Genomic DNA, 13,417 nt, shown 5'->3' on the forward strand with positions numbered 1-13,417 from the left:
AATACTCTGTTAGACTCTTGTGGTGGAAAATAAACGAGTTAGATGTTTTCTCATGTTTGTGTAAGAGTGATAGAAACTGTAGCAGATGCAGTTTCTCCAAAAGGTCGCAGACAGGAGGTTTGATGGAAACTGGTGTGGATTTCTCCAAGGTCGCAGACGGGAGGTTTCCTGTACTCCCATCCTAGCTTTCGCATGTAGCTTTCATTCATATCCTGTTATGCTCTCATAGGTCCTTTCCTTAGCCAATGATCATTGTTAGACCATACAATATTCCCTGTTTTGAGAGAGCTTCCTATCAATGTACCACACCTGTTTTCTTCTGATATATGCTGTTGGAGCTCACATTTTGGGGCAGAAGACATCTGACTTCGACTGACAGAAGTTCACTTGTTTTCTCCCTCTTTGCAAAGAGTGTTGATAATAAAGACTCGACTAAAGACAACCATTTGTTTCTCCATAAGATTATTTCATCCATCAAGCTGACATCATAACCTGAACAAGAAATTGCCATTACACTCTAAACTTGTATATCATAAATGCTTTTCACTGGTTTAAGGCAAATGTCTGCTAGTTTTAAGTCCCTGTATACAGACTTTCCACTAAATCCACTGTGCAGTGTTAACAGATGTATCACCTCTACTGAGAAACAAGTGGTGTTAGAGTGTGAACCCATTCACATACTCCTGTTATACTTACAGCCATTCAGATAGCCAGTTCCTCTAGCAGCATTTCTATTGTCCAACAATATGTGGAGGCAAGATTTGGCCTGCAGCGTGATTTCAGGTTCCAGCTGACAGAAGCACTAACAGCAGATATTGACTCATTCTTAGATGTCAGTTGAGTATACGTGCTCACGACAAAGCAGTGATGGTCCTCGTATTTAAATGCAGCGTCAAGTCAAAGCATTGTGAGAAATGGAAAGTTACCGTCAGGTATTACATTAAAGGCTCTAAGAGGTGAGGTTGATATTCATATTTTTTTATGTAAATGGAAACCATAGTGGATTTTCAATGTAAGCTGGTTACTCAATCTAAAATATGTTCCTACAGCGAGGCTGTTTGATGATTGATGTTCTCTTCAAACTCTGCTCCTCTTCATTGGGTTAATAGCTGACTATTTGGCAGTCATTTCAGAGGAAGTTCATTTTTAGAGAAATGAACATCAGCTTCATGAATCTTGAGAAAAATGAACTCTTTGACACTCCAACTCCTCCATGTTTTACCTACCCAGACTTACCATAATGGCATGGGGCAGATAGCCATTAGTTTGGGTCTGGAGCCCCACGGTGTTGAGCTCAGCTGAAACGTAGCGCTCTGGACTTGGTTTGTCCAGTGTCGCACGTCGGATTTTACTCAGCTTGGTTGCAACAAAAAATGGCAGAACACTCTGGGGGACAAAAAACAAGGAAACAGGATAAATACGCAGATGAATATATGATGTTTGTTTGGTGGAGTATAGGCAGCAGTGAGACAACATTCATGGCCCTCTGGGATGAGGCCTGAACACCCGTTCAATTTTCCTCAAAACTGCATTTGAAACAATACATTTTGAACCACATTAAACCGTGAGGGCTTGTTGGAAAATAACGTGGGTTGGTTTGGGCTTCACCTGGATGATGATTCCTTTGCTCTTGTATTCAGCCTGAAGTCCTCTTGAAAAGTAGTCCACAAAGGCCTGTCAAAGAAAAAGTAAACCTCAAACTATAATTCCATTCAGAAACATATGGCCAGGCCAACCAACTTCCAAAAAGAGAAATGTGTGCAAAATGAGCTGGAGAGCAAAGTTCCTTCAATATGTTAATGACGTTGATAATGAACTGAGGGGATTCTTAAACCAAGCATTAAAGTAAAAATTCATCCTGGATGGATTTTAGATACTCTTCAAAATGTAGTCCATAAACACAACCCAGTACTGAAGACACCAGCAAATAAATCAGTTAAAATGTGAACAGCAGGCTGATTTTAAACTAACAAACACACACGAGACAGTTATAAAACATTATGACGCCACATGCTCCTATAAACATTTTTAATTGGTGCACTACCTCGGGACCTGAGTTAGTCACTGACTTATTTATACTCACAATTAAAACAGCAAATATGAAAAGAGACAATCCCTCCTTTTATCCCAACAACAAAATAAAATGTTGAACTAACATCTTTTGTCACCAGAAGATAAGATTAGCCTTGGTGTACGTTGATAGATAAGATGGAATAATTCATGACTCCAGAAACAGAGAAAAGGAGTTCCTCCAAGTAGATCACAGCATATGGAGAGATGTAAAGTGTTTATGATGCTGGGATGCGACTATAGGTTACACAAGAGTCAACACTTAAAGAAAAGCTCATTAAGAGTGTGCTGCTGTTACCTTGGAGGCAGAGTAGATGGTGAGGAGAGGAACAGGATACATCCCACTGGCAGACGAGATGTTGAGAACGACACCCTTCTTCCTGTAAACGCAGAGAATGAGTGAATACGATTTCACACATAAAGATAAAAAGTTGTGAGAAAGAGGGACATGCAACAACGATTCAACTTTAAATCAAGTCCAAAATAACAGAGGGACAGTGCTGAGCGTTAGTGTGCACTCCTCTTTAAGAAGGCTTCAAAAGTATGATTAACACAAAGGGTTCATTAATACAGCAGGCAATTTGTGTGTGCCGCCACCTTGCATAGCATCAGGGTCTGCTGCCGTCTGTGACATCTTGTATTAAAGACGTTAGACAGCTACTGATTAAGGTAGCTTAATCAGGCCATCATAACATATTCCAGATTTTTGATATTAGGCATTCAGTTACAACAGCCTGGTAACACAACAGAGAAATACTGAAAACTTGACCATCTGCTACATAACTGTGATGAAGAGAAGTGTGATAGAACTTTATTCTACGATGCTGGTTACATTTTTTTGCAGCTGAAACAGCTGAATTACAGACTAATAACATCAGCAAACACGTTTATTAATGCATATTCATTAAGCACGCATTTTCTGTATTTACTTTCCTAACCACTCCTCAAGAGATTAGCTTGCTAACTAGCTAGCAGAGGAACATTATAAATGGGATCATATAATTTATCCCCACGAGATAAAACAACATAATGTCATCTACAAGTCATGAAGATAGGGACAAAATGAGTAATAATCCTAATATTGTTTATCCTTTTCTGAGAATATCCTTGTCCTTTGTACAGTCACTGAATCCATCCAAGAGGAGGACTCTGCATGAAGTAACACTTTGTGTTTTGAGAAAAGTTATCAGAGTTTAAGTTTGTCATGGCTGATAGAGCACCCATGAACGCCACTGGTTCTTTGCTGGTTCTTAACTTGTCTGAAAACAGGGGGGGCGAGGCGCTTTCAGTCCGGGTTCCACAGCTGTTGAATGAACTGCCTGAGAAAATTAGGTTGGTGGTCTCTGTGCTCTCTTTTAAATCATTGCTCAGAACATACTTCTATTGGAGAGCATTTCCGGATTTTAATTGATCAAAGTGCCTTGCACAGGGTCCTGATTTTATTTTGTTTTTATCTTGTTTTTATGGTTTTATGTTCTTTTAATAGTAATAGTGATTTGCACAAATTGTATGGTCTTTTAAAATGTTCTTTATTTTGCACATGTCCTTTGATGCATTAAGCACTTTGTCATGTTTTTTGAAAAGTGCTCTACAAATGATTATGATTATTATGGTGATTATTATTATTATTATTATTATTATTATTATTATTATTATTATTATTATTATTATTAACAACTGGACATCACAGGTAAAGTTATGTGGAACATAAATGCTTAAAGTAGAAATAAAACACTTTTTTGGGACAGCTTGCTTCATATGCAGATCTTGGAGGGAGGGAAACGCCACCTCTATAATGGAGGAATGTTAACTTCTGTTTGTTGTTTATATTAATCAAACTCATCCATCATGCGTAATGTTTGCTAAAATGCAATAATACTTTAAACAGAAAGGCAGATATGTTTTAGATGCACAAATATTCATCACCCTCAAAAATTACTTGGAAACATACTTTATGCTGAAGTTAAACCAGGGCTATGGATTTTCAAGACTCCATCAAACTTGGTTACAATGCAACACTGTGCCATGAACTGTGAAACTGTCAGCATGTTAAGATTTTTAAATCTCATTTGATGAAAATGATTTTTTTTTGCACTCAGATTTTGTATTTATCACAGTGTTATAACATCTGATGTACGACACTTCTTTCTGAGCAGTAACACAGAAAAGGAATGAACATTACCTTAATGAGTGGAAAATATTGGCAGGTTAACTTGATTAAGAACAGCGTCTTTTAAAATCACTACACTATAAAAAAAAGGAAACACTGATGTGTTTTCTCTTTTCGTTCCTTAATTACTGCATCAAGTCTTTTGGGGTTTGTGTCTATTGCGTGTTTAATTGGTTTATTCTGAGACATAAAACTTTCTTCCTGTCAACCACCACACGTTGGCTCTCTCTTTATGCCATGATGCATTATCCTGCTGAAAGGTGAACCTGCACTCCGGTCTAAACTCCCTTGCCCTGTATTCAGCTCCAACTGTCTTACCCTTAAGACCAGATTCAGAGGACCTGCTGATTAAAGGCATGAAGCTGCTGCCACCATCGTGTTTCACTGCAGGGACTGTGTGCTCAGGGTGATCTGCAGCATTGGCTTTTGCCATACATAACATTTAGCACCAGGGGAAAAAAAGTTGGGAGTCTGGTCTCATGTGACCAGAGTCCCTTCTTCCACATGCTTGCTTTGTCCCCACATGGCTTCTGGCAAACTCTAAACAGGATTTACTATGGTTCTCTATCAGAAGCAGCTTTCCTCTCCCCTCTCTTCCATAAAGGCCAAATCTGTGAAGAGCATGGCTAATAGTTTTTCTGTGAAAAGATTCTCCAACAGAGTGTGGATCTTTACAGCTCCTTCAGTTACCAGGCCTCCTAGTTGCTTGTTTGATTAACACTCTAACTGGACAGCCTCCTCTCAGTCCAACGTTTACTCTGTTTTCGGATGGTGGATTTAATCTGTTATTCAAAGCCTTGGATATATCTTCATAGCCTAACTCTACATTGTAGTGCTCCAACACTTGAGGCCTTCATGAGGTGATGTCTTTTCTTTATAGACGAGGTATTTCAACACTAAAATAAGTCTGCAAGTGTAAAATGTGATTTCTGAAGACAACTGGTTTCAACTAAAGATGCAGCAATTTAAAGAAACAGGGCCAATGCTGATATCAGATTCCAGCACAATGTTGAGGGTGCATCTGGAGCATCCTTCTCTGCCCAACTTTTCCCATGATTCTCTGTGTGCAAATTAAAACGAGATGGCCGCCTCTCAAGCTGCAGAGTGATGCACCATTCATTAATCAAATTGAATTAGAATAAATGAAACAACTAGCCATACAAATGTAAAAAAAGACAGACACCTTGAAACTTTAAATTATATCTGAAATGATATGGATAGTGGTCAAGTTGGGCTAGATCAGGAAACCCTCCTGACTGTCTCATTCCCTTTCAAGGCCATCAAGAACTTAGCTTCTCAGTACCTCATTGTGCTCCTCCATACCGAAATACCTACCTGTAGTCTCAGGTCCTACTCTTCCACCAAACTCACCCTCCCACCTGCTCACTTGACCACCAAGGGGTCAAGAACCTTCAGCCGCTTGGCCCCCTGCCTCTGGTACTCTCTCCCCGAGGACTTACAAAATTCCACCTCTCCCACCACCTTCAAATCCTGCAGCAAAACTCACTTTTTCCGCCAAGCATACACGCTTTCATCTGTCTCTATGGGACTGGACATCATGACTTCACTTTCATTTTTCTAGTATTGCATGGTGGTTCTCTTGTATTTATGTATTTCTTTACTGTTGAGTGTTGTTTTTTACTGTTGGTATGTTGTAAGTTGACCTTGAGTGTCCAGAAAGGTGCCTTTCATTAAACATAAATAAATAAATAAATAATAATAATAATAATAACAACAATAACAATAATAATAATAATAATAATAATGATTATTATTATTATTATTATTATTATTATTATTATTGTTTACTATCATTATTATTGTATTATTGTTGTTGTTGTTATTATTGTTATTATTGCTATTATCATCATCATCATTTTATTAGAATTATTATTATTATTGTTGTTATTATTGTATTATCATTATTTTATTTTTTTTATTACCATTACAGTTCAGCCTGAGCAGTCTACTCTACACAAGCTGAGTCCATCAAAGGATTCTACCTCTGAATTAGAACACAGCTCGTGTCCACTCCTGACAGAGGAGTAACTCCATAAAAGGGCCCACTGACTCATCAGATCTATTCGACTCCCTGAAAAAAGCCTGATAATGAAACGCTTCTATCCTTCCATCTTTTAAAACAATATTAGCTGTTTATCGTCCAGGCTGTGCGCTGATTGATGATGCACATCTGCTGCTGTTAGTTACTTAAGGTTCAAGGTTATCCATGATGTATTAAAAAGCCACTTACTGCTGGAGTCAGACAAACTCACCTCTCCACCATCCCAGGTAAAACAAGACGAGTCATCTGAAAAAAAACAATTAAAGGGAGAGAGAGGGAGAGGAGGAGAGAAGAGTGAGAACCAGAGTAAAAGCACTGGAGCGACAAAAAGAGTCTATTGATGTGTGTGGGTTTACGGACAAGTGTGTGGAGGTGTGGATTCACATTTTTCAATGTGTGTGAGTGTGTTTGCGCATGTGTGTGTGGGATGTGTGTAGAGAGGTGGTTGGGGAGAGAAGACAAAGAGAGAGTGGAAATGATAATGATAGCAGAGGGAGCAGTTTAAAGAAATATTGAATGACATAAATTAAGTGCTAAGAGAGTGGGTGGACTTTAGCTGTTGCTCTGGGAACTGCTGAACATGGAGGAGAGGGATGGAAGTGACTTACTATGCTTTATGTCACTGCTGTGCTGTGTGTGCATGTGTGTGGTTGCGTGTGTCTCTTTATAGGTCCATGACTCTTTGAACTGCGTCTCAGCCTTTTACTCAAAGGTAATCCAGACATCAGTGGAATGTATAACGAACATAAAGCCGTTGTGTTGAGCAGACACAAATTATAACAGTAAAATCTCTTCTTGAATTTACGGCACAAGAGAATTTAAAATCATCATCACACCTCTCATTCAACTCTCCTAAAATTTAGAAGTTTTTTAACAAAAAAGCTGAACATGAAGAGCTCTCAAGTGACACCCAGGCCATCTATCCACATTAACTCAGTGTTAATCACCATAAAAGACACTTTGACTCAATATTGACTTGAAGGAGAAGTAGCAATTAAAGAGTGTGATTCAGTCACCGTGTCTCTTTCTGTTCATCAGGGTCAAAAGGCTTAGTTATAACAATGTTTTAAAGGAGCACACTCACCTGGCACACGGATGTGATGTTCACGTTGACCATGGTGTCGATGAACTGAAACAATAAGAACAGTAGTGTTACTACAGCTGATGTAAACAAGCTAAAGATCAAATGTGTACAATCTTCTATCTGAGTCAAGTGCAGGAAATAGAAATGCATTTTACAGCACAAGATTTTCTAAATGCAAAAAAAGCAAAATAACTAAGCAATAAAGGTTAGCATAATGTTAATACATCACAACCTAGCTTGGTCGGTGGATCAGAAATCTGTAGCTGTTCTCATACTGCGAGTCCACAACAGCACTGTAACGCAGCTCCATGGTCAATTAATTTTATATTGATCCCTATGTAGTGTTATATCCGTAAGACAAGATGGGATCAGATAAACTTTAGTGATCCCTCATTGGAGGATTTTTTTTTTTTTTTTAACAGCAGTTTACAGCAAGAGACAGGGGAGTACGACTATATACTTAGAAAGTGAAAATAAAATAATTAAAGGTCAAAAATAATAATATAAAAATATAATATAAGTATAATTGGATATAGTTTAGTTATTGCACAGGGAGAATTGCAAAAGGTTCCTTAACGCGTACACACACACACACACACACACATACACACACACACACACACACACACACGTACACACGCACAAACACACGCGCACACGCACACACACACACACGCACACACACACACACACACACACACACACACACACACACACACACACACACACACACACACACACACACACTCACACTCACACTCACACTCACACTCACACTCACACTCACAGTATGTACCATAATGATATGGTGGAGTGATGGATGAAGTGAGCATAGCCCAAGAAAATACTGTAGTTACAGAGTTATTGCACAGCAGTGCTAAGAGATGTTTGGATTACCCTCTCTACTTTTAAGATTTGGCTTCAAACTTTCCTTTTTGATAAAGTTTATAGTTAGAGCTGGCTCAGGCTTGGACCAGCTCTTAGTTATGCTGCTATAGGCTTAGACTGCTGAGGGGACTGACGCACTGACATACTGGGATCCTATCTCACCCCCTTCCCCCCAGCCCCCTCAACCCCTACTTTAACTCTGCCTGTCCCATTGAAAGTTACCATAGTCCCTGGAGTCCCTGATCTCCCTTGTCTCGTAGGTCCCTTTGAGCTGCCGTAGCCGTACTACTGTGGACGTTCCAGACTCCAGCTTATACGGACATGCTGGACTCCAGCGGCAACAGCTATTACTACTTGTCTCATCACTATCACTTCTCACTCTGTCTCTTATTCTCCTCTATCCCTCTTTCCAGACCCAACTCGGTCGAGGCAGATGTGTGTCTAAGATGAGTCTGGTTCTGCTCGAGGTTTCTGCCTGTTAAAGGAAGTTTTTCCTCGCCGCTGTAACTGGCTAAATACTGCAAGGTGCAATGCTCATGGTGGATTAAGATGGCGTCAGGCTGAGTCTTACCTTGTCTTGGTGTTGGGTCTCTGCTCATAATTTGACAGAGTGGTCTAGACCTGCTCTGTTTGTAAAAGTGTCTTGTGATAACGTTTGTTGTGATTTGGCGCTATACAAATAAAGATTGATTGATTGACTGATTATGTGCACAGCTAATTATCAATTAGTTAGAATTCAGTGCTGCTGCTGAACAGTCTGATAGCAGATGGAGTCTTAGATGGTGTCTAAGTGTTCTATTTCACATTGTGTTACAGCATTACAGAGGCATAAGAGGGTGCTTCATATAAACACACCCAGACATGCACGTACACACAGCTCTGCTCCAACCTGCCTGCTCTTTCAGCTCACAGTGATCATGTCTCACCTCTGTTACACCTCGGTTTCCTCTGATACCTTCATACTGAAGGTGAGACGTAAACTGAAACTATACTGAGATTATAAACACACGCTTCCGAGTCTCTTGGCTGGTTTATGACATGTCTCCACTTTTGCTGCTGTTACTCCATGTTTTAGTTGGGGCTACTTTTCAGGAAGAACTGCACAATAATACAAACTAAAGGTAAAAAGTAGGCAAATTATTTAGTCAGTTATGGATTACACATTTATTGTCTGGTCAAAATATAAGTTCAGTGGGGCACGGGTGGCCTAGTGGTCTGAGCACGCCCCATATTCAGAGGCTATAGTAAGTAAGTAAGTAAGCAAGCAAGCAAGCAAGCAAGCAAGCAAGCAAGCATGCAGGTAAGTAAGTAAGTAAGTAAGTAAGTAAGTAATAATGTATTTATATAGCACTAGACAGACAACCGTAGAGATTAGATGGGAGGTTCTATAAAGGCTTGTGTGTACAAATATCAGGGTTCCCACTGTTTTCCAGAGATCATTTTCCAGGACATTTTCATTGATGATCAAGCTGGTATGACCATCTAAATTTAGTTCCTAATTTAGATCCTAAATAGTCTAATATGTTCCTCTCAGTGGAAGTCTACATTGAAAGACGTGTAGTCTATGGCTATCAATGAAATCATCTCTTACATACTTAAAAATGATGGCAAATTGATAATAGAATAATGCAACCACAGATGTACAGCACTTCCCTTTATTAGTGCAACCAAGAAACAATGATGGGCAACATCTCAGCTTTCTCTTTTCTCAAAAAATATAAAATGAGCTAAGAAAAAAACAAAAGAACCTCCAAAGGAATCAGGAAGCTTCCTTCCTGAAATGATTAAATAATAATAATGATCCGAGGATCAGTGCATTAATGACCTAAATAGAACTGAATGACAAATGGCCACAAATGTTTCTCAACTCAACTCAAACTCAAAATATACCTGCTTAATCATGATATTCATCCTGCTAAGTGGTCGATATAAAACAAAGCAAATGTCACGTTTTTTTTATTTGAGTTACCGTAAACTCTGAAAAAATTGCACCACTGTAAAGACGCACTCTGTATTTGAAGATCTCTCAGAGGTTTAAAAAATGTAAACTGTCTTCCTGCGTGGCGATGTCTATTATGATCAGCGATGTCTACAACGTGGAGTTTCTGTGCAGCTGTGTCGCTCTTTTTGTTCCGTTTGTTTCAGGGGTCCTGACCCCTAACCCCTAACCCTAATTACAACCCTAACCCTAAACACAACCCTAACCCTAAACACAACCCTAACCCTAATCACAACCTTAACCCTAACCCTAATCACAACCCTAACCCTAATCACAACCCTAACCCTAAACCTAACCCTAATCACAACCCTAACCCTAATCCTAACCCTAACCCTAACCCTAATCCTAACCCTAACCCTACACTAATCCTAACCCTAATCACAACCCTAACCCTAATCCCAATCCTAACCCTAACCCTAACCCTAATCATAACCCTAACCCTAATCCTAACCCTAACCCTAACCCTAATCCTAACCCTAATCCTAACCCTAACCACAACCCTAACCCTAATCCTAACCCTAACCCTAACCCTAATCCTTACCCTAACCCTAATCCTAACCCTAACCCTAATCCTAACCCTAACCCTAATCATAACCCTAATCCTAATCCTAACCCTAACCCTAAACACAACCCTAACCCTAATCACAACCCTAACCCTAACCCTAATCCTAACCCTAATCACAACCCTAACCCTAATCCTAACCCTAACCCTTATCACAACCCTAACCCTAATCCTAACCCTAACCCCAATCCTAACCCTAACCCTAACCCTAATCACAATCCTATCCCTAATCATAACTTTTTTTTTTTTTTTTTTTTTTTTCTTTTTCTCTTGTCTGCATATATATTTCTGGTTTGTGTCATGTTTGTCACAAACTGTCAAATATTCATGCAATTTATTCTTGCAGCAAAAGAAGAGAAAGAAAACCTTTTTCTTCTGTGCTTGTGACTGTGTGCATGCAACCATCACCATCCCTCTTAGAACTCTGGCCTATCTTTTATTGGCAGCTAATATCATGTTCTGTAAAAGAGGGCGTGCACACCTAGGTGGGCCAAAAAAATAAATAAATAAATAAGAGAAAGTGAAAGAAAGATTACATAAGGATATACAAAGGGACAGGGAGAGAGAAGGAGAGAGAGACCTAACACACTTAGATGGAGAGGGACCATCTCACCCTAATCATAACTTTAACCCTAGGATCAGGGTGAGAATCCTTTCGCTGCTTAGCTCTCACAGTGTTCAGCCCCAGCTCTGCTCACAGCAGAACTTTGTTTTGATTGGTCAGCATGGCGGCCATGCGGCCAATCATATGTGAGGATATAGGATACAGGTGATGGATGGGAGGCTGTGTATCGTGGCTTCATCTGTTCCTTCAGAGAGAGTCTTCTTAAAGACCGGGCAAATACTCACTGAGAGGAGAAATCGGATCAGCCCATCCAAGCTGAGGCAACTGATTTTACTCAATGCCAACCTGAGGACATTATTAATGTTTGCTTGAGTTTGGTTCTGGTTCTGGTTCTGTTTGCTCGAGTTTGGTTCTGGTTCTGTTTGCTTGAGTTTGGTTCTGGTTCGGTTTACCTGAGTTGGTTCTGGTTCTGTTTACTTGAGTTTGGTTCTGGTTCTGGTTCTGTTTGCTCGAGTTTGGTTCTGGTTCTGTTTGCTTGAGTTTGGTTCTGGTTCGGTTTACCTGAGTTGGTTCTGGTTCTGTTTACTTGAGTTTGGTTCTGGTTCTGGTTCTGTTTGCTTGAGTTTGGTTCTGGTTCTGTTTGCTTGAGTTTGGTTCTGGTTCGGTTTACCCGAGTTGGTTCTGGTTCTGTTTGCTTGAGTTCGGTTCTAGTTCGGTTCTGGTTCGGTTCTGGTTCGGTTCTGGTAAGGTTCTGGTTCAGTTCTGTTCTGGTTCGATTCTGGTCCACGACTGGTTCGGTTCTGGTTCGGTTCTGGTATGGTTCTGGTACGGTTCTGGTTCCGTTCTGATTCGATTCTGGTATGGTTCTGGTTCAGTTCCGGTTCAGTTCAGGTTCGGTTCTGGTTCAGTTCTGGTACGGTTCTAACCCCTAACCCTAACCCTAATTACAACCCTAACCCTAAACACAACCCTAACCCTAATCACAACCTTAACCCTAACCCTAATCCTAACCCTAACCCTAATCCTAACCCTAACCCTAACCCTAATCCTAACCCTAACCCTAATCCTAACCCTAACCCTAACCCTAATCCTAACCCTAACCCTAACCATAATCATAATCCTAATCACAACCCTAACCCTAATCACAACCCTAACCCTAAACACAACCCTAACCCTAAACACAACCCTAACCGTAATTACAACCCTAACCCTAATCACAACCCTAACACTAAACACAACCCTAACCCTAATCACAACCCTAACCCTAATCATAACCCTAATCACAACCCTAACCCCAACCCTAACCCTAACCCCAACCCTAACCTTAACCCTAATTACAACCCTAACCCTAGTCACAACCCTAACCCTAACCCTAAACACAACCCTAATCACAACCCTAATCCTAACCCTAACCCTAATCCTAACCTTACCCTAACCATAATCATAATCCTAATCACAACCCTAACCCTAATCACAACCCTAACCCTAAACACAACCCTAACCCTAAACACAACCCTAACCGTAATTACAACCCTAACCCTAATCACAACCCTAACACTAAACACAACCCTAACCCTAATCACAACCCTAACCCTAATCATAACCCTAATCATAACCCTAATCACAACCCTAACCCCAACCCTAACCCTAACCCCAACCCTAACCCCAACCCTAACCCTAATTACAACCCTAACCCTAGTCACAACCCTAACCCTAAACACAACCCTAATCACAACCTTAACCCTAACCCTAAACACAACCCTAACCCCAACCCTAACCCTAATCACAACCCTAACCCTAACCCCAACCCTAACCCTAATCACAACCCTAACCCTAATCACAACCCTAACCCTAATCATAACCCTAGGATCAGGGTGAGAATGATTTTCTAACAGAAGAAATGCACACAATTGGGCATTATAAGGCTTCTCATAAAAACACTGTACGTAAAAGGGTTTTCAACACAAACTATTAGTTTTTGCAAAATTAAGGTAAAATATACGGCTACAAAAGATCC

At 40.1% G+C, this 13,417-nt stretch overlaps 1 protein-coding gene across 2 annotated transcripts in view; it reads right to left on the reverse strand.

Moving 5' to 3' along the window:
• The window catches only part of hsd17b12b (hydroxysteroid (17-beta) dehydrogenase 12b), a 35,646-nt gene that overhangs the window by 4,975 nt on the left and 17,254 nt on the right, over nt 1-13,417 (reverse strand). Inside the window, exons 6-10 of one of the 2 annotated variants that reach the window (XM_034680452.1) lie at nt 7,387-7,431; nt 6,514-6,548; nt 2,369-2,450; nt 1,609-1,674; nt 1,237-1,386 (exon numbers count right to left, since the gene is read on the reverse strand). In XM_034680452.1, coding sequence (XP_034536343.1) covers nt 1,237-1,386; nt 1,609-1,674; nt 2,369-2,450; nt 6,514-6,548; nt 7,387-7,431 — 378 coding nt within the window. Of the gene's footprint in view, nt 1-1,226; nt 1,387-1,608; nt 1,675-2,368; nt 2,451-6,513; nt 6,549-7,386; nt 7,432-13,417 lie in introns of both variants that reach the window. The other variant, XM_034680451.1, reaches the window with a different exon arrangement.

Source organism: Notolabrus celidotus, chromosome 3, assembly GCF_009762535.1.
Source record: "Notolabrus celidotus isolate fNotCel1 chromosome 3, fNotCel1.pri, whole genome shotgun sequence".
In the NCBI taxonomy this organism is placed as follows: Eukaryota; Metazoa; Chordata; class Actinopteri; order Labriformes; family Labridae; genus Notolabrus; species Notolabrus celidotus.